This window comes from Equus caballus, chromosome 8, assembly GCF_041296265.1.
Source record: "Equus caballus isolate H_3958 breed thoroughbred chromosome 8, TB-T2T, whole genome shotgun sequence".
Taxonomy (NCBI): Eukaryota; Metazoa; Chordata; class Mammalia; order Perissodactyla; family Equidae; genus Equus; species Equus caballus.
Window position 1 is genome coordinate 25,007,541 of NC_091691.1, and position 26,345 is coordinate 25,033,885.

Consider the following 26,345-nt stretch of genomic DNA (forward strand, 5'->3'; position numbering starts at 1 on the left):
AATTTGAGGCCAGCCCTCCTTAGCTGCTTCTCCTATGACCCCAAAGTGGCCCAGGGACCTTGCCCTGTTCACAAGGCCACTTAGTGAATCTCGTAACTAAGAAGGAACCATGTATCTTCTTCCACTAGTGTATAAGCTCCTTAAAGCAGAGTCTATTTTCTTCTTTTAATGCCTCAAAGCACGCACAACGACTTAACACAAGTGCCTTCAATATGTAATTGAATAAATCAAAAACTAGGAGCCAACTTTTTGAGAAACCAGAGCTTTTATGGCAATGACAGGGAGGCAGTACAGTGGTCAGGAGCATGGATGTGGGGGTCAGAGAGCTCTGATTCAGGTTCACTAGGTTACTTACCAGCTGTGTGGCTTAGGCATTTCCTCTAAAAAATGACACAACAAAACCTACTGAACACGGTGATTGTGAAAATGGGGTAGTGCGCAATACCTTAACATGACGTCTGTGGCCCCTGCTAAGGAGGTAACTGTTAGACCCCTCTGGTGCGCACAGAAGGCTCCGCTGACGCGAGCCTTCAAGGGGCGTGTAGCCTAGCCTATGGTGTAGGGAACAGGCAGGTCTTCACCTGAAGCCTGGCCTCTCAAGAACCACTTCTTGGATGGTGACGAGTCCCTTTAGCCTGTCACTGCTGCTGAAGTTTCCTCATGTTATATACATAATGTGGCGATAATACATTTACCCCATAGAAAGACTAAGGTAACGTAAAAGCACTGTGTAAACTACTGTAAAGGATTACTTTTACATGTACTTCAACTCAGAGAAAAAAGTCAAAAGTAGTCAACATTTTATTCAATTTCCAGCATGTTCTGTGAAGGCCTTGAAAATAAATTTCCCCTTTTCATATAACTTTCCTCCTCCTTACTGTTATAGGACAGTAAATTTGGTTACTCAGGCTCTCAAAATGAAAGTGAATTCTAGACTGGCTGGATTCTGCTCCCTCTGCTGGCCTGAGAGCAGGATAGCACTGCCCGAGACTGACAGTTCAAGACCACCTGAACGTTCATCATCATGGACATGACTAGAAGGATGTAACGGCATTCCAGAAAAAGACAAAACCCATAGTTTCAGCTCTATCTTATACATCTGACAGTTAAAAGCAATTTTTTTATGTCTACTTTTTTAAACTATTAATTATCTTAGGGTTCAAATCTAGAAAATTATTTTTGTACAAATGCTAGCTGCCCTCCATTTTTTTCAAAATAATTTACTTTAAAAGATTCTGTTTTTTATATTTAAGGCTGAAATCCACTGAAAACATCCAAACTTGCAATTTCTTATAGTTCCTTTGCTACCACCAATTTTTGCAACCATAGAGTTAACTTCGAAACTTAAAAGGTTGTCTATACTAATTTGACTGTGAATCACTTTTTTGCATTCAAAGTCTTAGATTATGCATATGAAAACTAATTTATTAAACCTCTGTACACAAAGCTGAGCTACCTGTATAGCAAGCTTATATGAAGAACCAAGTTACAAAAAAGTAAAAGTGTTATTAAAACTGATGCATGTAAATCACTTACAAAAATACCCCAAATGGGATAAAGCTGCTCCACCCTGATTGTTCTCATTTGGTTGTCAAAGTTGACATATGAATTTAAAATGGTTAGATTTGTTTCTTTTAAAAAGTGATATATTAAACTTATATACAGGATAATTAGCAAAACGTACAAAGGGAAAACAACGTACAAAAGACAGATAAAAAGCATCACTCTTGACAGACACTCACAATCCAAAAATAGTATAAACCTTAACAAACTATCTCTAAACCAGCTCATACTTAGACCAACCCCCCACCCCCCAAGTTTTGATCAGAGAATAAAATAGAGTAAACCAGCAAACCCAGGCTTTCCATTCTTTAAAATAGGCCTGACTTCAGGCCACAATTAAGCCCTGGATAGATTTTTAAACATGGGAGGGACAAATAGGAAAACAATTTTATCTGTCCATTTGGTTAGTACTAATTAACAGAACACAAAGTTACAGAGAATTAAATAGCTCTTCGTGCTATGTCAAGCAGTTAATCAGAAGCCTTTTTGTTTTTTTGCTGGTTTCGGGGCGAGTTCTTTAACAAGTTTCTTATCCTGAGGTACATTCCAGTAGATTCTGCCATATTCTCAAATTCAAATGGTGTTATTCCAGTTGCAAACTTGCTCATGTCAGGTATGGGACTATGAACTTTAGTGGCTGTTGAAGGACTGGTGTCCACATGGCTGCCTCCATTCCTAATGTCACAGTTTGACACAACGCTGCCATTATCAAGAAGAGCACCTTGAGAGTCTACCTGAGTAGATTCTTTCTTTTCCTTCTGACAAAGCGATGCAGCCTCAGAATCCGGACTCGAGGGACGGTCAACTTCCGATTCCTTTGCACAAGTACCTGGGACCTCAGGCTCCTCTGGAGTCTGTTTTTCAGGTGTTTTTCCCACTGGGAAAGGGAGGTCTAGTTCGTTTGGACAAGGTGAAGAGGCAACTGAATTCCCAGTCAAGGGCGTGTCAGCGGGAATATCAGAATCGCTGTTTACGCTCTCAGCCTGCTCGAGGGCCGCCCAGATCCGCCTCTGCTGCTCTTCGAGTTCTTCCAGAGTCAGTGCGTCCGCATCCACAGCTGCAGATGCTGTTCTGGTTTGTGGCGAGTCACTGGGAGTCAGCGGCGGGGTGCCTTTGGGGAGCGGAGGGGTGAAGATGGGTGGAGGAGTTCCCCGTGGCAGAGGGGGAGGAGTGCCAGGGGGCAGTGGTGGCTGAAACTGAAAAGCTTCGCTGCTCGGAGAACCACGTGGGACCTCTGCATCTGAAATAAGAAAGATACGATACTTCAAGTTGTCACAGCATTTGGTTTTATTAACATTAGTTATTTGAACTCAGGGGTATCCAGAGAGTCAATGGCCCAAAATAACTGGCTCAAGAGGGGAAAACTGTGGCTCCTCAGCTATCATGTCCATCACCTAATGTCCTCAATCTACCTGAAAAGAAGCCCTGCGGGGAGAGCTGCAGGCACTTCTGGCACCAGAAACTTTACCCACACCCCTGGGGAATCCATCTCCACGCTGTTTACATCATTTTAGGGTGGGGAAATATTAACAGTGGCATGGAGATACAGAGTAATCTCTAGACAGTCTGCTGTAACTGAAGATTGGGGCTCGTGGCAGGACACAGTAGGACCCTGGGCTGGAAATGCAGGCTGGCTGGACTGCAGAGTTGGGGAAGACTGAAGGAGATGAAGCCGAGGAGACAGGGCAGGAATACACCCTGGCTTATTTCCCAACTCTGTACCTCTAGTCTAGACTGCTTGCCTGAGCTATGGGTTCAAGTAGCTAATTGATCACTCGTCATCATCACATATATGTCCCTCAGACAACACATCTGATCTGTCCAAAACAAAGGATCTTTTCCTAAAATTGAGACTATTCTCAGTAACGGTACCACCAGTGGTATTTGGTTGAAGTTTCCCAAAATGAAACCTGCTCGTCATCTGAGAGTCCTCCCTTTCCTTCTGCCCTACCCCAGGTCCTTGGCTCTCTGGGGTCCACTCTTTCCTAGAGAGTGTCACAGCCACTATGTTATTTCTGGCCCATATTAAAGTCATCCCTGCCTCTGCACTCATTTTCCTAATATCCATCCTCCAAACTATTAATTTTTCTAAAACACAAATCTGATCCTATTAATCTTCCCACCTCACTGGAAACCCCTCAGTGCCCTCTGATCAACTACAGGATGAAGTGTGATCTCCTCTACGCCTTGTAGGGCTCTCTACGACCAAGAATTTGCCTACTTCCACCACATCATTTCTTACTGCCTGGTTTAAACTCCAGCTGTCACTCTGATGTTGGCACGGTGTGCCGTGATACTTCATGCTTCTGCATTTGCATTTCCCACTGTCTCAAATGCCCTAACCCTACTCATCTCCCTGGTAAATCCCTGAATTCATCTCTCAAGATACAGCTAAAAGCCCTTCTTGGTAGGGGTCTATGACTCCATCCTAGCACAGCTGCTCAGTTTCTCCTTTGTGCCACCATCAGAGTCGGTAACCAGCTCTGTGGCAGCAATAGGCGATGGCTCTATACATATCAATATGGGCCACGTACATCAAAATGATGTTTACACATCTGCAATCCCTAGGTGACAGAGTGGTAACTAAGGGCAGCAGTTGTGTCTTATTAATCTCCCTGTCCTCAGGGTCTAGTAGAGAAGTCTGTAACACACTATACATGTTTTACAAATTTGGAAAATTCAACTGAGTAACATGGAATCTTGAAAGCTACGCAAAACCAGTCTGAAATTTATTGTTCAATAAATAAGACAATAAGGCAATAAGATTTGTAAGGAGATAAACATACTGTCATTTATATTTTAAGAAATTAACTCAGGGGCTGGCCCCGTGGCCGAGTGGTTAAGTTCCTGCGCTCTGCTGCAGGCGGCCCAGTGTTTCGTTGGTTCGAATCCTGGGCGCGGACATGGCACTGCTCATCAAACCACGCTGAGGCAGCGTCCCACATGCCACAACTAGAAGGACCCACAACGAAGAATATACCACTATGTACCGGGGGGCTTTGGGGATAAAAAGGGGGAAAAAAAAATCTAAAAAAAAAGAAATTAACTCACTCTGAAGAGCAAAGAATGGATAAAATAGCTGAAACGAAAGATGCAAAAAAAAATCAGTTACAAGGGCACCAAAAGGCATTAGGTAAGAGAGAAGAGCCTGAAGTAAGAGGCAATTTACTGAGATATTGTTAGGATTTTGGCAACAGGCTAGAAACGGAGGGCCAAGATAAGGGTGGATGGAGCTGCAGATGAACGGGGTTTCTCAGCCTAAGGAATTACAAGAACACTGATACCACTAACTGCAACAAAGAGCACACACGAGGAGGAGGACGGGGAGGAGCAGGGGGCAGTGAGAAGCTAACACCAAGCTGGTAACTTAGTTCTTTAACAATTTGTGTCCATGATGCTTTTAAGAATAAATCATATCCAAACAGTTTAACCCAAGTTTTATTTGCACAAAATATCACAATATTAGCATAAGGATGTTATGTTAACATTGTTAAAGTAAATAGGAAAAAGACATTTAGGTAGTTAGAGTTCACAACTCCAAACCAAATCACTATACTCACAATTTTGTGACACAGAATCCCATTTTACTTTTAATATATTAATTTTAATTAAGCCAGCAGAGGCCTGGTAAGCAGGTCCAACGGATGGAAGGATTCGATTACAGACGGTAGGGCAAGGGTGATGGAGTGAGCTAAGGCAGAGATGCGAAGGTGAGGCCCTCAGAGAGCTGCTGTGGCTTACCGTGGAGTGCAGCCACCCCTCAGGAAGTGCGGTTGAGACAGCCCTAACAGTATGGTATGAAAATAGGTCATCTCAGGCCTTTTAGGCACCTATGGGTGAATAATCTTTGTTCTGCAAAGATTCCATCTTCTTACAGGGAACTCATGCAAAAAGGTTCTGTTTGCATTATAGAGAACTAATGAGGTTCTAACTCAACTGTTCATCAGGCAAGTGCTGTAACTTCGGCCCCAAATTCCACTCTGGACTGGCTGAGAGCCAAGGAAGGAATGCGGAGGCACTAAACTTGAATCCTTAAGACTCTGGCCTTGGGATCAAGAGTCTCAGCTTACCACACAGGCTCAGGTTGGCTCTGGATTGGCTAATTATATGAGAGAGAGAGGGATAGATAAACTTCTCCTAGGAGGCAGGTTTCTCAGCCCTCAGCGATTCCCTCAAAAGAAACAGACGAAAAAGCTCCCAGCACAGGGCTGAAAACACCTGCACCTAAGTGTGTGACACGGGTGCCACAACCACACATTCCCAAACTTCATGAGACTGTAACTATGTCTCAAATGATTCAAAACACCAAGCATGGGTGACTTCTCCGCACAGATACTGTGAGTGCCTAAGACCAAACTTAACTTCTTACGGAGAGAGTTCTTCCAACCAAAGCATACAGGCACGAGAGTCAGACCACTGGCACCGCCCAACATCCCTGAGAGACAGGAACCAGGACTTCTGCCCTCACTCAGAAATCTCAAGTATGGCCTTCGGTAAGGCTGAGAGATACTGGGCTCTGGGGACATAATTTTGTCTGGGACAACTGCTTTTGGGGTTTTGGTAACTGCTTGTTTTCAAAGTTTCAAAGATACGTGACAAAGGCTGTAAAGATTCTGCTTCCTCTTAACTCATTGGCCTCGCTAACAGTGAGACCGGATGCTGAAGTCAGGCTGCATAGGTCTAAGAGCCTAGGCTGTGAACTCCACTCAGGGATCACGGACGCCTGCGGCTGAGACCCAGCAGAGTAAAGCATTGGGGAAAATGGTCTGGGGGCTTTGATTTTGGACTCTGAAGTCACTCATGCAAAATAATTCAATTTTGGACTTTAATTCCCTTGGACTTTAAGGGGATTTAATCTGTGACCTTTGAATTCTCCTTGGGAATCTGAAAATGGGAAGGGGGGTTCACATTCGAATGTGGGGCAATTTATATTGCTGGCATCTTTCTATTAGAGTGTCTGAGTGCATTTTATCTTACTGTTGCCATTAATCTCACTTCAGAACATCTGACAGGCTATAGGACCAAAGTAGCTAGGCATAATTTGGGATGGGAAATCGAGTAAGTAGTGAATTTTCAGTCGTGGATTCAGAGTGGCCTTGGAGTTTATCTAATAAAACAAAGTTCTGATCCATTCCAGAGCCTTCTGGGGGTAAAAATCTAGATTCCTCATCAGTAATCCTAAGAGGAGACCCAAAGGAGCAATGGTTGGTACTGCGGGGATGGGAGCTCAAAAAGGTGGGAGCATGACTGTGCTGATGGATTACTGATCTGCTGAAAAGGACCATCACGATCCTGGCTGACCACAGCTTCCAGGGTTAAGCCCAGAGGGTTCAGAGAACAAAGAGCTTGGAGAACGTCAGAGGGCACAGCCTCTGTTCCACCTGGGGTTTCCAGGAGGGCAGATTTTCCTCATGGTCTCTCTTTCCCGGGGAGGAGGAGCGATTTATCAAACTGATACAATTGGGGAGAGTAACTGGGCAAGTTTGGCTAGGGCCCCGCCCTTCTTCCTCTTGGGACCGAGCTGCCAGAGGGGAGCACTTTCCGCTGCCTGTCTCAGAGTGCTGCCCCTATCCAAGGGGCCAGTCCAGATGTGGGAGCTGGGACTGGGTGGGTAGGTCTGCCTAACTCAGGAATCCAGTTAGCTGGCCAATTTGGCCCTCACATCAAGCCATGTCCTCCAGCTCGGCTTCAATCAGTAAAAGTGGTGATGCCTGATCGCCAAGGATAAAATCAAAGATTTACTATTTAGTAGTGCTCATAAAGAGTTTCCCGTTCTTACCAGACTCAGGAGCACAGTAATTCGTCTTACGTTCTCAGCGAAATTGAAACCGCGGGACGAAACTTACCTGAGTCGAGCTCCATGTCGGCGGGCGAGGCGGCGGAGCTGCTCTCCTTCTTCTGCTTCTTGGGACTGCTAGTGCTGGACTGAGACGACCTCTTGCTGCCAGGCCTCACACTCGACTAACAGAGGAACCAAACAAACGTAAGTCAGACGGGGTAGACAAACAATCAAGCTCCATCCGCTCGCTTAAATATGACGTAGAAAACCACTCTGGAGCTAAGTCTAGGTAACGTAAATTCAGCTACACCTTTGCCTTTGGATTCATCAGAAAACACAGAGTGTTCTATATACAAAGCAAGAAATGGCATTAAGATGCGAATGAGCCACAAAATCCCACAGATACATGTGATACATTTTTATAAACCATACCCTGAAAATCTATTTACCACTTGGAAGTTAGAAGTAAGGTAATTGGCAAACACGTCCTTCTGTTGACATGCCTGCATCGGTATGGAACCAAACATCCGCCACTCCTAAAGATGAAAAGAGAAGGCAAAAATAAGTACGTATTTGGAAAATGTCATGCCTTGGGATTTTCCTCAAAGGAGGTAAAGTGGAGGTCTCAAACTACATTTCTGCTCCATATGGGACTTTTCCTTTTTTTGGGAATTAGTGAAAATAACGGTGCAGTGAAGGAAAAAAACAACTCTGCCTGCAGAACGATCAGGACTGAATAGTAAAAGACCACTTGAAAAAATCACTTGGCTCAAAAAGGTTTCACCTACCACCAGAAGCTACAGGCAGAGACGCCACGGACTCCTGTCCAGCCTACCTGGCTCGTCTCTGCCACGGTGCACTAGCACTGCTAACTCGACTTCGCACTGCTCACTTCTCCCCGCACATACACTCATGCTGAGTCGTCTATCTCCTGTTCCTTTCCTTTCCAAACTGAGCACTCATCTTTAATGCTTGACATCTCTCATCTCTCTTTGATCACCAATAGCACAGTCAACAGTGTTTCTCAAGAAGAATCACTTTGGGCTTCTGTTAACCCTACAGATCCCAGGGCCTGCGTCAGTTACGTCTAAGAGCAGGTCTCAAGAATGTGCATGTCTAACGAGCGCTCCAAGGGGATTCTGAAGTAGGCTGGTACTTGGACCACCTCCAGAGGCACTGATGGTTTGTACCATGTAATTTAGCCCTTAATTAATTGCACACTTGTCTTTATAGCTGTTTGCTAGACTCAGTTCAGATCTTTGGCTTCTTCTCTACCACCCAGTTCCTAAGAACACCTAGAATGCACGTTTTTATTAAAATACCACCAATACCATCACCACCACAATAGCTAATTGTTGAAACTTGAAACATAAGATGAAAAATGGAAAAGAGTAATTGTAGAAAACCATTCTCATGTAAAACAAGAACTTTTACTGTGAAGGGGAGATAAAAGGGAAGAAAGAATAGAAAAGAGTTAGATTTACTAAAGGTAGAAATTTACTTCTCAAGTAATTCTGTAAAATTATAATACTATCTCAGAACCATCCTATATTTTTAATTTTTTTTATCCCATATTTTTAAAAAATAATCTTTTAAGGGGCCGGCCCTATGGCCAAGCAGTTAAGTTCGCGTGCTCCGTTTCAGCGGCCCAGGGTTTCACCAGTTCAGATCCTGGGCGCCAACATGGCACTGCTCGTCAGGCCATGTTGAGGCAGCGTCCCACATGCCACAACTAGAAGGACCCACAACTAAGATATGCAACTATGTGCCGGGGGATTTGGGGAGATAAAGCAGAAAAAAAAAAAGAAAAAAAAAAGATTGGCAACAGTTGTTAGCTCAGGTGCCAATCTTAAGAAAAAAAAAAACCAACTTTTAATTTTAGAATAGTCTTAGATTTACAGAATCTAACCATTTTATTTTAGCTCCTTTCTTAGGGCATAAAGTCAGAAAAAAATGTGTGGGTTTTTTTTTGATGAATATAAGACTTCACTCAACATAAAGGAGGTTAAAAAGTTAAACACACAAGTCACATATTTACTGTTCTTCATGCAACAGTAACTGGTGAATAAGCTAACATTTTGAACAACCTTTAACATATAACATATAATAATGTCATATCCCAGAAGAACAAAAAAACAATATACTTACATCTGGAATTCCTCTGGGAGTAGATATATTAAAACCTGGATAGGTTACCAATTTCGAGAGATCGTAGGTGACACTTTTATTCTGTTGTACTTCTCCAGCTTCTGTCTCCCCGTCAGCACCATCTATAACAGACCATCGAAAGGGCAAATATTGCTCAGTGCCAATATAAACCCCTCTCTGGACCAAGAGCAGACCTGGGAGTGCTTACAGTCACGGCAACAGAGTTATTCCAAGAAGGGTTTATCATAAATGGGTGTTGGATCCTGTCAGATGCTTTCTCTGCACCTATTGAGATGATCATGTGGTTTTTGTTTTTCATTTTGTTAACGTAGTGAATCACGCTGACTGACTTGCGGATGTTGAACCATCCCTGTGTCCCTGGTATAAATCCAACTTGATCATGGTGTATAATCTTTTTGATGTATTGCTGTATTCGGTTTGCCAGAATTTTGTTGAGGATTTTTGTATCTATGTTCATCACTGATATCGGCCTATAGTTTTCCTTCTTTGTGTTGTCCTTGTCAGGTTTGGGGATCAGGGTGATGTTGGCTTCATAGAATGTGTTAGGGAGTGCTCCATCTTCCAAGAATGGTTTTAATTATCATTTTCCTGAACCATTAGAATTTTAAAACAATGTGGATAGATGTAATACTTTAATGAAAATAAATATTTAAAATCTTAGAAACTTTGGTTCTTTCATGGGTTGCTTAAAAGTCTATTTTGCACTGATCTTATAATTTGCCTAATGCTCTATTCCAATGTTTTTATTTTATTTAATAAGCATTTATATAATGCTTACTATGTACCAGACAGTGTTTTAGATGGTTTACAAGTATAAACTCAGTTAATCTTCATTACAGCCCTAAGAGGTGGTGCAGCGGTTAAGTGTGCACATTCTGCTTTGGCCGTGGCCTGGGATTTGCTGGTTCGGATCCCGGGTCCGGACATGGCACCACTTGGCAAGCCATGCTGTGGCAGGTGTCCCACATATAAAGTAGGGGAAGATGGGCACGGATGTTGGCTCAGGGCCAGTCTTCCTCAGCAAAAAGAGGAGGATTGGTGGTGGATGTTAGCTCAGGGCTAATCTTCCTCAAAAAAAAAAAAAAAAGAAAAGAAAAAGAAAGAAAGAAACCCATATGGATGAAACAATGCTCAATGTTTTTTCTGAGGACTTATTTATATAAAAAGTTTTTTTTTTTTTTTTGAGGAAGATTAGCCCTGAGCTAACTGCTGCCAATCCTCTTTTTGCTGAGGAAGACTGGCCCTGGGCTAACATCCATGCCCATTTCCCTCTACTTTATTATGTGGGACGTCTACCACAGCATGGCTTGCCAAGTGGTGCCATGTCCGCACCCAGGATTCGAACTGGCGACCCCAGGGCTGCTGAAATGGAACGTGTGCACTTACCCGCTGTGCCACCAGGTCGGCCCCAGTAAAAAGTATTTTTTTTAACCACTGCGCCACCGGGCCGGCCCCTCTTTCTTTTTTTTTTAAATTTAAGATCAATGGCATCATAATATTACAAGTCATCCAGAAACTTGCTTTTGCTCAGCATTGCACAGATTTTGCTATGTCAGCTCACATGGATTTACTCCCTTTTTAAAATTCTGCAGGGACTCCAGAGCCCAGACTTCCCAGGCTTTATTTAGCCATTCTCCCTTCAGGGCCTTAATGTTGGTTTTAATTTTTCACTATCATATTCAATGCTACAAAAATACCTTTATATACATACATTTCCTTGTGCACGTGTGAATATTTTTCTGGAGTAGATACCTAAGAGAAGAATTCTAGATTATAAGAGGGTTTATGTATTCTAAATTTTATAGTCCTCTTGGCATTGACGGATGTATTTCTGTTATTACCGAGAAAGGCAAGACCTTATGAGGAGTAGCTGGAGAACTGAAACTTTGGCTGAGTTAGTCATTGAACAGGTCCAGATAACTACCTGATAATACTCAATGAAGTTTTAGTTCCTTCCTTGTAAAACAAAGGAAATACTATCATATTTTTTAGTTAACTCAACACATACTAAACAAGCCAGCCATTCCTATGACATTTTATTGCGATTCTCTATTAAAAAAAAAGATTCACACTCGAGCTGACTTTCTAACCCCACATACTGTACCTTTTCCATCATAGAGTGCAAGCCCTGAATTCTCCAATTCGGCCTCTTTGAGCCAGCCTGGTGGGTACCCGAGCTGGCGCATCCGATAGATGAAAGGCGGAAGGCTCTTGTCCGTCACACCCAGTGCATCCTGAAGTTCCTCACTAAGTAAAAATGAAAGAGGAAGAAAAACTGTATTCCTGTTTGGATGAAAACATATACTATTCTGATGTTTTAAAACAATTCTATGCCTTATGTTATACAGAATGTGCCATGGTGCCTAACAAATACATAGGTAAGATTTCAACTAATGTTTTTTGTTTGTTTTAAAAGTGGAGTATTTAATATGGCTTCATGTTTTTGTTTTGTTTTGTTTTGTTTAACATTGACCCTGAGCTAACATCTATTGCCAATCTTCCTCTTTTTGCTTGAGGAAGATTGTCCCTGAGCCAACATCTGTGCCAATCTTCCTCCATTTTGTAAGTGGGTCGCTGCCACAGCATGGCTTGATGAGCAGTGTGTAGGTCCTCACTCAGGATCCAAACCAGCAAACCCCAGGCCAGCAAATCAGAGCACGTGAACTTAACCACTGAGCCAAGGGGCTGACCCCCAGTTAATGTTTCTGAATGAACTGATGTATATTATCTAGAGCTGTGCTAGAGAACACTTATACACTGATAATTACTCTCAAGATACACGGTTCCAAATATTGGGGAAATAGAAATGACATTCTACGGTTGAAAAAGAGATACCTAATAACTCCTGGCTTGAATCTTCCAAATCTTTCTTCTACTTCTTCTGCATGGTATCGCTGCTGAAAATTCTGATTGTTTGTCTCACCACAGGCATCCATATATTCTTTTCTCTTTTCACTTATTCGGGCAGCATTTCGAGGCTAAATTGTCATGCATTCAAAAAGAATAGTATCAAGCAGTTTAGAAATATTTCAGAAATTAGATAACCATAAGCACTCTGTTTAGGTCAAGCAAACAGATTATTCCAGTTTTAATGTATAAGGAACAAGTATAAAACAGGGTGAATATTTTAGAAAAATAAGGAAGAGAAGCAGTTACTCTAATTTCTTATTATCTTGATATTATCATAACATAAAATCAAGTTTTTAGAATAAATTCTCTAAAAATTAACTCTCATAATGTTTCATTCATCTCATATATGGAGAACTGTAATAAATTATTACTTTTTTAAATGTGATGTCTTAAAATTTAAGTACAGATTTCAAAGGATTTCAAATTCAAGGACAACAGGAAAATAACACAAGAAGTTTCTTCATAGCACACAATGCCATAAATGTGTCAAAAACATTAGAAAGCTCTGGTTCAAACACATTTTTTTAATATGACAAAAATTTACCATTGGGCAATCTTTCATTTGATGTTCTTCAGAACCACAATTGAAACAGTGAGGCTTTGGCCTATTTGGTCAAAAACAAAGATTTTCATAATGTAAATTAAATATAAAAGCAAATCAATAAAATTCTATATGACAGCAAAGTGTATCAGAGAGACAAGAAAGCACTTAGATCACAAATTACTAGTATCTGCAATACTGAGTACACTTTCACCTCCTGTAATTAGTGATTTAACTAAAAGTACTTGCAACCTGGTCTTTTAACCAAGAACCCTTATGTTCCCGACTGATCTGTTACCTCTGAGTTTTGTCATTGTGGTTAATAACAAAGAACTGAGGCAAACAGATTATCACACTTCCTTTTGGTAACGTGGGAAGGGGCAGATGGTTATAAGACAGCAATCAAACTGACAGCAACAATTACACCTTTCCACCCACCCAGGCATATTAGGCGTGAACCAATGAATTCCAACAAACAGATGATCAATTTAAACATTTAACATATGTCTACATACTAAAATTCTAGCTTAATCTGTAATTTATTTATAGTAAGCCAGCAATAAAGAATATTAACTTTTCAAGCTAAGAGTTTATGGTTTTGGTTAAAAAAAGAAGAATAAAAAACAGCTCCCCACACAAACCTTTTTGCCTTTACTTGTATTTCTTGCCCTTCTAGAGAAACAATGTGGCTGAAGACTTGCTGGTACCTTTAGTGAATTTTATTAAGGAATAGTTATCATAGTCTGCAAAATTTGGTAAATTGTTTTAAAGGTGAACTTAATGGCAAGATGCATAAAAGATCTTCATTCACTATGTAGGATACTTGGGGATTTCCCATCCTTCGGTAAGCTGAGGGTTTTCATTTAGTAGCGGTTGCCCCAATTTATCAAGGCAAAAATTAGTAAAATACAGGACACTTCCTACAACCTGCAGAAAACAAGTCAAAAAATATTGCTATTTAAGCAGGAAAAAAAAGACATTAAATAATGTAAGACTATGATTAACTGTTTTAACGATTTATTTTTGGATGAAATTATTAGAAGTAATAATCAATTCCCTAGTTAAAGGAGCCAGATTTTGATGTGTCAAAGCTCCATCTTTAAATTCCCTTATGTTTCCTAGATCACTGAGTTTCTCCTCTATTGGATCATTACTATCAGCTGCACTCTCTCCAGACTTAAAAAATAAAAGCTTTGACTCTCACATTTCCCTCCAATTCCCCATTTCTTTGCTTCCCTTTGCAGCAAGACCCTCAGAAAAGTTGTCTATATTTACTATTTCCATTTCCTTTCCTCCCATTCACTCTTTTCTTTTCTCTCCAATTTTTTGGAAAAATTTCATATGGAACAGTTAAAAAACAGTACAACGAACACCCATATACCCTCTACCTAGATTCAACAATTGTTGTTTTGGTTTCTTTTTTGAGGAAGATTAGCCCTGAGTTAACATCTGCTGCCAATCCTTCTCTTTTTGCTGGGGAAGACTGGCCCTGAGTTAACATCCGTGCCCATCTTCCTCTACTTTATATGTGGGACGCCCACCACAGCATGGCTTGCCAAGCTATGCCATGTCCACACCCGGGATCCAACCTGGCGAACCCCAGGCTGCCAAAGTGGAATGTGTGCACTTAACCGCTGCACCACCGGGCCTGCCCCAATTGTTGATATTTTTGTGTGTACATCTCTCTCTACATAAACATAAACCCACACACACTCTTATTTTTTACATTTGAAGAAAGTAAGTCACTACCGCTAACACTTTACTCTAAGTTGCTATTTTTTTCTCGCCTGAGATCAATACATAACTTCCTAACTGGTTTCCAGCTTCCACACATAATCAGGTTTAGACTATTTTCATGACACTTCACTAATAAATACATCAATATGAGTCTGCTAAGAATAAGAACATACTCCTACAAACCACAAGACTATTGTCACACTTAAGAAAATTAATAACTCCTTAATATCATCTATATCTGACCCATATTCAGTTTTTCTCAACTACCCCCAAAATGCTTTTTATAGCTTTTTTCCCCAAGCTGGGATCTGATTAAAGTTCACATATTGCAATTAAGATGTTATCTTTTTAGTCTCTTTTAATCTAGAACGGTCTCCGCACTTTTTTTTCTGCCATTCTCTGCTGCATATCTCCAGTAAGGCTTCTGTTCCTATTACTCCATTACCCTACTTGATAATGGAGCTTCCTAATGACCCCACCGCCAAATTCAATGGATAGCTCCCCATCTTCATCTTAACCCATTAGCAACAAGTGACACAGCTGATTGCTCCTCTCTTCTAGAAACATCTTCTTCCTTTGCCTTCCAGGACACCATTCTCTTGGTTTTCTTCCTACCTTGCTGACCAGTCCTTCTTAGTCTTCTTTGCTAGACTCTTCTCATCTCTCCACCTTCTGTTAAGCTCAGTCCTTAGTCCTCTTCTCTACTTTCACTCTAGGTGATTCATCCAGACCCATGATATTAAATATAATTTACATGCTGACAATCCCCAAGTGTCCAGTTCTGACCCCTTCTAAACTCCAATCTTGTATATGCAAGTGCCAACTCCACAGCTCTCCCTGGACATCTAAGAGGCATCTCTAACTCACCTATTTAAAACTGCACTGGATTCTTATCCCCTACAAACCCGCTCCTCCCTCCAGTCTTTCCCATCACAGAAAAGGCAACGTTCTTCCAGCTGCTCACGCCAAAAACTTGAGCCATTCTGATTACTCTCTTGCTCTCACATTCCACACTCAACTCATCAACACATTTGATCAGTTCTCCTTTCAAAGTATATTCACGCTCTAACCACTTCTCATCACCACCACTATCATCTTAGTCCAAACCGTCACGTTCTCTCTCCTGAGATGAATACAGTAGCAGCTTCCACACGAAACCAGCTACAAACTATTTTCCATAGAGAAGCCAGCTCTTTTAAAAATTCAAGTCACATCATGTCACATTTCTACTTAAAACTTCACTCAGGCTTTGCACCTCACTCAGAGTAAAATTCAAAGGCCTCCCTACAGCCTATAAGGCAAGACAAGGATTCAGACCACACACTCTGGAGTCACTGGGCCTGGATTCAAACCCTGACTTTGCCACTTACTATCCGGTGACCACTGGCAAGTTACTTAGCTTTCCATGTCTGTTTCCTCATCTGTAAAATGAGAATAATAACAGTACCTTCATGCGTGATACCTGTAATGAGCTGAGAAGCGCCCGCTACACCGTGAGCAATACCTAAGTGCTCCTGCCTCAGGGCTTTGCACTCACTTTGCCTACTGCCTGGAGTACTCTTCACTTAAACCGTAGCACAGCTCATTCCCTCAGCGGACGCAGGTCTTGGCTCAGAGAGGCTGTCACTACTCACTATACAAACCAAATACCCTCTACTTCTCACTTTCTACCTTCTTACTCTGCTCCTTCTCTTCAGAGTGCTGCCTTCCCCAACTAGGACGTAATTCAATGAGAGCAGGGACTTTGCCCCCTTTTTCCATTCCTGTGTCCCTGGAACCTAGAACAATCCCTCGCACAAAAGAGCATTTAGTAAATATTTATTAGTATTTATTGAAGGACTAAATTAATAAATACACAAAATTCCCAGTTTCCAGGCAGGCACCACTTTAAATCCCAGAACCTTAGAGTTAGAAGGGAAATGAAAAGTTATCAAGTTCAAAGTGAGAAAGTTTTCTTTAAAGTGCCTTGATAGCATCCGGGCCTTTATTTGACTATTTCTAGTAACAAGGAATTCACTTTTTTATTAAGAGGTACCATTTCACTTTTCACATCTGACACAAATTTCCACCTTCTGAAAGTTGAGTTGAAATGTCTCTTTGTACTTAATCACTGTTCCTAACTCTGCCACGTGGCACTATACGGGTGATCTAAAATGCTATCTTTTGCAAACAACAGCCTTTATCACATCTGAAGAGATGTGACATCCCTTGTAAATCTTTTCACTAAGATCTGGGCTTTTCGACTTCCCAGCAGCCCCATGTCTTAAAAACTGCAGTATATTTATGGGGCACAATATGCCATCAAAATGAAAACTAGTCTTCCTTGAATCAAATCCAGGCTTACATTAGTTTCTTGAAAAAATTCTAAGTTGCAAAATCACACCACTACACTTCAGTGGCACTGCTGAATTTTGCACGCGTACTGAAAGGCCTACACGTGAGTTCACCCCTGTTCAGCTGCTTCTCTTTGTCACCCGTCATTTGAGTTTGTCAGCATTTTAAATTTCCTATCTGCCACCTGGTATATTAGCTCTTTATCCCTCCCAGCTTCATCCATCTGTAAGTTCAACAAGCATGCTTTTTTTTATCTCTATCTTAAGTTCTTGAAGATAAACACGAAGAGGTTGGTCAGGACAAAAATAAAGTCCCCCAAAGAACGTCTATTGCGCCCTCAGGGCATCACATTGCGATAGTTATTAAAAAGCAAACTAGAGTCACGTGTTGCTTCATGACGGAGATACGTTCCGAGAAATGCGTCGTCAGGCGATTTCATCATTGTGCAAACATCATAGAGTGCACCTACACAAACCTAGATGGCACAGCCTACTACACACCTAGGCTCTGTGGAACTAATCTCATGGGACCACCGTCATGTATGTGGTCCGCTGTTGACCTCAACATTGTTATGCGGCACACGACTGTATAATATTCAGAGGCTGACGCCTACACTGTTGTGTATAACAAATTTAACCAAAGAATGTGTGATCATTTGATGACATACAACCTTACCACTTTATCATTTAAATGCCACCCAACTGACAAAGGAAAGGAAACGTATCTGTAGAATTCAAAACTACAATGTCCAAACTTACACTAAAAGCTTCCTTGTTGTCTTTAACTGCACAGGATTCTTCTACTTTATGGTCCTCTTCTAGCATAACACTGGATGGCTAAGGCAAAGAAAAACACACATTACAAAAGGCAACCAATTTTTAACAACTTTAAATTTCAAATATTAGGAATTTGAATACACTCCTCTATTTTCTGATACATACTATTAAGGTATGTAAAATTTTGAATTCATCATTGTCATAAATAGGGGCTAGGAATGTTTACAAAGAAATTTCACAAGTGGGAAAATTAAATTAAAAAGTGTACAAAAGATGGCATCTGAAGCATTAGCATACACTATGACTTTTGCGTTGAGTATTAACTATGGAACTTTCAATGCTTAAACTGGCAAGGCAAACTTTACTTTGAAATCAGATAACAAGAAAGATTAAAAAATATGTAATTTTCCATTACTGGTCAATACTGATAATATAACTCTCACAGATCTCAAGCCACTACAAAATTCTCAAGTCTCCCTTGAGTCAAAAATAATATCCAGTATTTTTGTTAAATATATTGTTTCTTAAATCTTTAAAAATTGTATATGATAGGTGAAAAGCAAAGGTAATAAACAAAAAATTTAATGAATCATGGGGCCGGCCCTGTGGCCAAGTGGCTTGGTTTGAGTGCTCCGCTTCAGTGGCCCAGGATTTTGCTGGTTTGGATCCTGGGCGAGGACACGGCACTGCTCATCAGGCCGTGCTGAGGCAGCGTCCCACATAGCACAACCAGAAGGACCCACAATTAGAATATACAACTATGTATTGGGGGGCTTTGGGGAGAAGAAGAAAAATGAAAAAAGAAGATTGGCAACAGATGTTAGCTCAGGTGCCAATTAAAAAAAAAATTAATTAATCAGAATACTCCATTCTTCAACCTGAGGATAAACTGCTAAAGATCATTATTTGAGATTCTACCTACCTTAACTGTTAATTAAAAAAAAAGCCCAGAAATCATAACTCTGAATTTTTTAATATAAATTCATGCTCTAATATTCACACAGTGAAATTTCTCATATTTCTTTGGGCATGCTATTGATTTTGTTAAACAAGTAGAGGGCAAAAAAAGGATGGCATATGAATCTGTTGGTTTTAGATAGATCCATCTTTTATAAACTCGAGATATACAGGGCTTTTTTCTGGCTTAAAATTAATTTTCTGCCCAAAACTATGTGTCCAAATTAGGGAATAAGGAAAAAAAATCCTTTAATTTTGAGTATAGACAGGTCTGAATATGACTCTCCTGAGAAAAGGAGCCATAACCCAAAAGCAAGCCCCATGGCCACACTGGACGGACTGCGGAGGAGGAAGCCTGGTGGAAGGATGGAGGACGAATAGATAGTCTCAACAGTCATTTTGGTTTTGATTCAAGAGGATCCCTGTGGCCTAATAATTGGCAATGAAAAGCATACTTTACTAATCTTCAAGTCTTTTAAGTTTGAAATACCTGGGGCAAAAGATTAAAGGAAGTCTTTTCCACATCATTTTTCTGCTGTTCCTCAAATCTTTTTACTAAATTTGATACAAATTCCTCTATTTCTTGATGATATTGCCTGCATAAGAGGACAAAATGGTCAGAACCCAGACAAAGTAAAACAATGAATCAATCGAAGTCTTATGCATTATTAGAAGATGTCATGTGTAAATTTTATTTTATTTTTCAGAAGTTTATCAAATCACTCTTTGTACCACTCAGGAATCTATTCACTAGGAAAAAATACACATTGCTGCCAAGTCAAAAAAATGATTATGATAACCTAACACACTGCTCTGTTTGTAATAGTTGGCAAATATTTGTGCAAAGAACAAATGGATTTTATTAACAAATTTTATGTACTTAACTTTTGAATACCTAACACACATAAATGGTTCAAAATCCAAAACAAGTGAAGGAGTTACATAATGAAAAGCTTCCTTCCTACCCTGGCTCCAAGCCAACTGCTTCTGTAACACAAAAACAATCAATGCGGGGGCTGGCCCGGTGGTGCAGCAGTTAAGTGCGCACATCCCGCTTCGGCGGCCCGGAGTTTGCCAGTTCGGATCCCAGGTGCGGACACGGCACCGCTTGGCAGGCCATGCTGCCGCGGGTGTCCCACATATAAAGTAGAGGAAGATGGGCACGGATGTTAGCTCAGGGCCAGTCTTCCCCAGCAAAAAGAGGAGGATTGGCAGCAGATGTTAGCTCAGGGCTAATCTTCCTCAAAAACAAAAAAAACAAAAAACCATCAATGCATTCAGTTCTTCCACATCCTCCTCCCAGAGAGCCTATGCACATATAAGGGAACACCCATATAAATATTAAAGTGGAAAAAATAAAACCAAAATGTAATGCAAGAAAAACTACTGAGGTCTACTTTCTCCAGCTTTCCAAGTCAAAAACTACATTCATCAAATGTTCTTCAGCGCTCAGTTCAGGAGGTGCCAGAGGAGCCCACGTTAGACTGCAGTTGGGCAGCCAACTTCCTATTCACAGACCTGATGATCTGTGAGATCTCTTTAGCTCTGACATTCTAGGATTTTTGCAGGCGAAACACCAGAGAATGGTGCAGAAATTAGACTGCCATGACCTAGAGTAGATGTCGATCCTAATCCGATGGTGACAACAGGGCTAGAGCCCAGCTGTGCGCAGCACCATGCTGCTGCTGCCCTCACCATTGAGGGTCCCCACCCCTCAGAGCCTCAGTTTCCGCTTCTGCTGAGATAAGGTAGGTAATGGGCTTGTCACATAGCTAACACTCTCCGTACGTTACTCTTCTTTACCTTGCCCAGCACATAAGGTAACAATGTGACTAAGTGACTCAGGAGGGGGCAAGCAACTGTCTGAAATGTCCATGACCATGCTCTGAGGAAGGGTCAGGGCAAGGCCTCAAACCGTTTCAGAACACTTTAGCAAGCACTGCAGGAATGCACTGAGTCACCCTAGACCCCAGCATGCTGGAAGGCTTGCAAACGTCTAGTTTGATATTAAAGGAAAAAAATCATGTGGGTAAGCTTTAAAGAGAGCTAACAGAAACAACTCAGTTACCTAATTTTGGGGGAGAAATGGCTAACATTATTGACTGTTGCGGTGGTGGTGGTGATTTTATTAGAGGCTATTTATTGGGCTCTTCCTGGTGCTCATTTAGCTATGTGAGAGGTAGCTACTGTTAGTACCCTGTTTTCCAGTGAGGAAATGGACTGCAGTGAGCGTCAGTGACCTGCCCAGGTTCACATACGTAGAAAGTAGGAGTCCAGATCCAAACTCAGGTTTATATGACTCTAAAGTCCTTGCTTTTAATCTTAATTATGACTCCACAAATTTTAAGTAAAAGAATAAAGATGGTATAAATACAAATGAAAACAGTATATTTATAGAAGACATTGTTTCATAAACACTTTAACTCATTACATTTAGGAAAGGGAAAATGACTTACTTTGAAATAACATTGTTCATAAATAGAATCTGTAATAAAGGTCCATCTAACTTAGTATCGTTCATCAATATTCCACTAAAACAGAAGTTAAAACACATTCTTAGAAGAGGTTCAAGTAAAACTTGCATATGTACATATAAACACACAACTTTTATAATATAATTCTTAAGTACCAAAGATCACATAACATTTTACAAATAGGATCAAGAATCATCAAGAACTCCAGTTTTCTCAAGAAAACTTTAAGTTTTCACCAATGTTACCCTACTTTAATGATTATACACAAAAGTATCGCTTACATATTTAAAAAAAAAATTTCACAGTTTTCAACCAAAAAGTTTCTTTACGTAATGGCTAGTTTCTATACAAACTGGAGGAAGAGAGGGTCTGGATAGACCAGTAGGTCACAAGAATGTATTTCTAAAAGCAGAATGAATTTGGCTTGGAAATCTATAGGAAAATAAAATACTTTATAAATAAATGGATAAACTCTTGAAGGGCAAGTCACATCCCACTAAATATCTCAAATCCAAGATTCCAAAGTAGATATTATTTGTTCCTGGATTTGACTTTCAACTATTACAAAAACAGAACTACAATGTAGCCGGGAAACCTGCAATATATCCCTTTGGTAACCTGGGACCAGCTGAATCTCCGCTTCCTCCTCTTGTCACCTACCTCACATTCCTCTACCTGTACAGCATGTGAAATAAGTAAGTCTGTGTTTGGAATTGTTTGAATCAAATAAAGAAAACAAAATTAAAATAGGAATAGGTTCAGAGACTTGTTTCAACTTGTGCAAGCTACAGTCTTAAAAAATACATCATGTTGGGGTCGAGTGGTTAAGTTTGCGCGCTCTGCTGTGGCGGCCCAGGGTTTTGCCAGTACAGATCCTGGGCGCGGACATGGCACCGCTCATCAGGCCATGCTGAGGCGGCGTCCCACATGCCACAACTAAAAATATACAACTATGCACCAGGGCGCTTTGGAGAGAAAAAGGAAAAATAAAATCAAAAAAACACAAGACATCTTTTTAAAAACCACAAGCAACTGCATGGTCCTTGATTGGAGTTCAGTTTGAGCAATCAGCTATAAAGACATGCAGCTGGGGAAATCCGAATACGGACTGGAGAGGGAATGTTAAGGAAATCATGACAGTTATTAGTTCTGAGAATGGTGTGGTTACGTATGAAAAAGTCTTTTTTAAAAAAAAACATGGAATATTTGGGGTAAAATGTGCATATGAGATTAAAAGAAGAAAATATGACAAAATATTAATTGTTAAATCTGATGAAAATATGGGTATTACTTTTACTATTTTTCCCACTTTCTGTTTATTTGAAATGTTTCATAATATAGAGTAGAAAAAAAAAGAAAAAAATACCGTTTAATGAAAAAAAAGAAGAAAAACATCTGATCATGACAATTCCAAAAATTAGGATTAAACCAAGAGACTTGGTATAAATTTTATTTAAAAAACTTTGTTTCTTTTTTGTTCTTTGGTTTTCTATAAAATGCTTTATCAGTCTGACAATATGGAGGGTACTAATTCTAAAAAAAAATTAATTTATTCCTTTTTCATGATACTAATGCTTGTTTCTTATAAATTGGAAAAGGCGACAATGCTATAAATAAAGATTTAATGTTTAAACGATCAACTCTTTTGAAAATGTGTACTTATCTGAATAAAGTATCTTTAAATAGATAAAAATTATGGTATTTGAGGAATCCTAGTTATATCAACACATTTGATATCTAACCAAAAATGAGTTAGATCCACAAAGCGTGCTCACGTAGGGGAAGCAAGGTAGGGTATGGGGAAGCTATTCCAAAATACATGTAAATTCTAAAATTTTAAACTTTTAGTCACCAACGTAGCTGGTTACTCCGGCTGGTACCAGGGACACAGAAGTGTATGTGAAACTGCATCCTGGCACCCCCAAATTCTGAAAACGTGAAATTACCATTCCACATAATAAATCTGCAGTTTAGCGCATATTTTAGATTTAGTGACCTGTTAAATAAATTTATATTAAGAGAGATCAGCATTTAATCTTCTGTTAAAATCAGATGCCTGAATGCAAATCTACTCACTGTACTTTTCTCAAAAGCAACTACTTTTCTTCTAAAATGCTCTTTCTTGCATTATTTCTATTTACTAATACACTTTAATCGTGTAAACAAATCTTGCTAGAGCAATACCGCAATCTTAATTCTAACTTCCCAGAAATATTTGCAGAATAGGAACAGCTGGGTTGACAACTTGCCTGGTCTGAACATTAAATCAAAATTTTCTGGATTGTGTTTCACAAATATGTTCACCCACTAAGTCAGTTTAAAAGTTTAATGCAGCTATGAGAATTTAAATTTTAACCCCACAGAGTAAAAATAAAGGATCATTACTCTGATTTCTCCAGAGTATGCTGAAGACATAAAAACAATACAAAAACCCTAAACATCCTTTTTACAAAGAAATTGTAATTAAATATTCATATAAGGATAAAAAAATAAAGGACAACAATGGTGTAATTTCAAGATCTCATACCTTGGTCGAGTCAGAATGTTCAATTTTCTTTTAAGTTCTTGATGTTATTACTTGTTAAGGAATATAAGCCCCCATAAAACAGAATCATGGAGATCATAAAATTCGACTATTAACTCTCACTTTCGGTAGCACAACGTTATAAACATTAAAAGACCCACAGATATTTTGAGGATGACACACTTACTGAGCTCCCGTTTTGTTGCAGGGCTAGGCATGTGGATCCAAATATTAAGATAGAAGTTTTCATCCCTCCCAGCATAGATATTTCTCAAAAGGAGCCATGTAGTTCAAAGGAGATTAACAGACTGATGGTTGAATTATTCAAACAACGGTGTCTCGTCAAAAGTTAAACAGCCATTCACTCAAGAAAACTCTCCAAGTCAAAGCATCATGATCTTCGGTAAAGCAAATGCAGTATAACAAACCGCTAACGACTGAAAAATCTGGGATGGAATCTATGGATGTTCACTGTGCAATCCTTTCAATTTTTCTCTATTTTGAAGTTTTTCATAATAAAGTGTCGAGGAAAAAGGCAAACTTCGAAAACTTTTTAAAAGATGATTCACCAACGACTTTTAGGGGTCTTTACCAATTTTAAAAGGAAAACTAGCTGAGCCCAAATCATCTGTATGTATATATAGCTAAACACAAAACAAAACTCTAAGAGTGTAAATTAACACTAACAAATCTTGCTAGAAAGGCTGTAATCATGTAACTAAAGCCAAACGGAAACTTACTTGGCGCGATTTTCTTAAAACTTTGCAATGCACCTTTCAGCACGGAAGCTATTTCAAAGTGGAAGAACTTTAAAATGAACCCCCCCTTTGAAGCAATTAAGCATTTCTCTTTGCCTGCCTCGAATCCTTAAAGCCCCCACCTCTAGGGGCCCTGGGACCACCAGCTTTCCTCTCGCCATAAAAACAGATCCGCGCCAAGGTCCAAGTACCCGGTATCTCCTAAGAGACCACTGTTAACAGGACTGCATCAACTTTAGCTTGGCCGCAAAAAATGAAATCGGCTAAGGACTCCAAAAAGGGGGAGAAAAGGGGTGACCAGTCATTCATCTAACCGTTGACACAGTCCAAAATAACCCATAAAACCGGCCCCAGACGGACGGGCGGGAGGAGCGAATCTAGTCAGGATACGGATCCTAGTAGGGGAGAGGTTTGCCCGGGGGCAGCTTACCCCGCTCGAACCCTACATTCTCAGCCCTGCGAGGCGAGAGAAATTACTCGGAATTCTGGCCCTCGTGGAATTTCCGTCCGCGCCCTCACGGGCACAGCCGCCACCACACGCCCCGGTGACAGGGCCCAGCGAGCGGGAAGGATATTCTCGGCGCGGAGCTTCTCGATGGTTTCCTCGCACTGCCGAAGCCGCTCCCGCAGCTCCGCCTCGCCCACCCCATTCTCGTCCTCCTCCTCGCTGTCGTCGTCCTTGAAGCGGGTGTGAACTGGCTTCGGAATCGACTCCTCTGGGTGGTCAAACGCCTCGAACAGCTCTAGGTCGCCAAAATCCACCTCCGCCGCCATTTTGGGCTGTGAGAAAGATTCGAGAAGAGGCGGAGCTGGCCACCGGCTGGGGGCGAAGGTCGTAGGGCGGCACCGCTCTCTAGGGCTTACGCCTCGCTAAGCCACCCAGTAAGGTTTTCTCCAAACGTAGACCGCCGGAGCTGCACAGGCGGCGGCCGAGTCCCAAAAGACTACAACTCCCAGAATGCAATGGCGTCTCTCATACCCACTTCCGAGATTGCTCGGGTGCATGGCATGCTGGGACATGTGGTTTCTAAGCGACTGTTAACTCATTGTTTGCATTGCATCCTGGGATTGGTCCTTTGTAAACGTGAAGAAAGCCCGGCTAGATCAGAATGTATGAAAACAGTATGAATTGTCTCTGTTATGCATCTAAGGCTGAAAAATCAGAGCACGACGCATGGCTTGTCACAGATTCTGGTGTGCGTGCTAAACAAACAAGAAAATAAAGAAATCCAGTTTGTCATAGTGATCCTGGTCAAGCTATTTCAGTTTATTGGACTTGTTTCACTTTTTCATGAAAAACTAGCTAGACCGTTAGACTATTTTAGATTTGTCATTGTGGCTTTCGGTGGCTTCTCTCGTTCAATCATTCAATAACATTTATTTACTATGTTCAATGTGCCAGGCATTGTTCTAGGATCTGAGGATGCAAGAATGAGCAAAACAGAGAAGTTCCTGCTCTCAGGGAGCCTGTAGTTTAGCAAAAGAAAGAAACGAAAAATCGTAAATGTTCCCACTCTCAGGTCGAGGGGCATATTGATGGGTATTCAACATATTAAGAAATAAAATATCTGAAGTAAAAACACAGGGTCCAGCCTGGTGGCATAGTGGTTAAGTGTGTGCTCTGCTTGGTGGCCAGGTTAGCAGGTTTGGATCCTGGGTGTGGACCTACACGTTGCTCATCAAACCATGCTGTGGACATGCTGTGGCAGTGTCCCACATACAAAATAGAGAAAGATTGGCACAGATGTTAGCTCAGGGCCTATCTTCCTCACCAAAACAAGAAGAAAACAGGAAGTTATGGATATGTAACAAATTTTACATAA

At 40.8% G+C, this 26,345-nt stretch overlaps 1 protein-coding gene and 1 non-coding gene across 7 annotated transcripts; both read right to left on the reverse strand.

Annotated features, from left to right (window-relative positions):
- Positions 1–783: 783 nt before the first annotated feature.
- On the reverse strand, positions 784–25,600 carry ZCCHC8 (zinc finger CCHC-type containing 8). 6 transcript variants are annotated; one of them, XM_070220322.1, is made up of 14 exons: positions 24,913–25,460; positions 23,768–23,804; positions 21,223–21,297; positions 19,257–19,362; positions 17,792–17,869; positions 13,786–13,889; positions 13,604–13,669; positions 12,966–13,026; positions 12,347–12,489; positions 11,616–11,758; positions 9,491–9,612; positions 7,792–7,878; positions 7,410–7,524; positions 784–2,803 (listed from the first exon to the last, which is right to left on the reverse strand). In XM_070220322.1, exons 3-14 carry the CDS (start codon positions 21,285–21,287, stop codon positions 2,034–2,036), a joined length of 1,860 nt encoding a protein of 619 aa, XP_070076423.1. In that variant the 5' UTR covers positions 21,288–21,297; positions 23,768–23,804; positions 24,913–25,460; the 3' UTR covers positions 784–2,033. The 6 variants fall into 6 exon arrangements, with proteins under 6 accessions (XP_070076423.1, XP_070076421.1, XP_070076422.1 ...); XM_070220320.1 differs by having other exon boundaries at positions 23,768–23,808; positions 25,096–25,427; XM_070220321.1 differs by having other exon boundaries at positions 23,768–23,811; positions 25,098–25,310.
- LOC111774864 (small nucleolar RNA SNORA9) lies at positions 20,624–20,758 on the reverse strand. Its single transcript, XR_002810165.1, has one exon. It is a non-coding gene; the product is annotated as a small nucleolar RNA SNORA9 (small nucleolar RNA).
- Positions 25,601–26,345: the final 745 nt, after the last annotated feature.

Bases quoted from the DNA above. Each gene is read 5' to 3' on its own strand.
- ZCCHC8 (XM_070220320.1), bottom strand. From the start codon at position 25,296: ATGGCGGCGGAGGTGGATTTTGGCGACCTAGAGCTGTTCGAGGCGTTT. The intron at 19,363-21,222 runs GTAAGTCATTTT...CCTCTTATGCAG, and splicing joins ATGAACAATGTTATTTCAAA to GCAATATCATCAAGAAATAG. The intron at 9,613-11,615 runs GTACAGTATGTG...GGTCTGTTATAG, and splicing joins TGCACTCTATGATGGAAAAG to ATGGTGCTGACGGGGAGACA.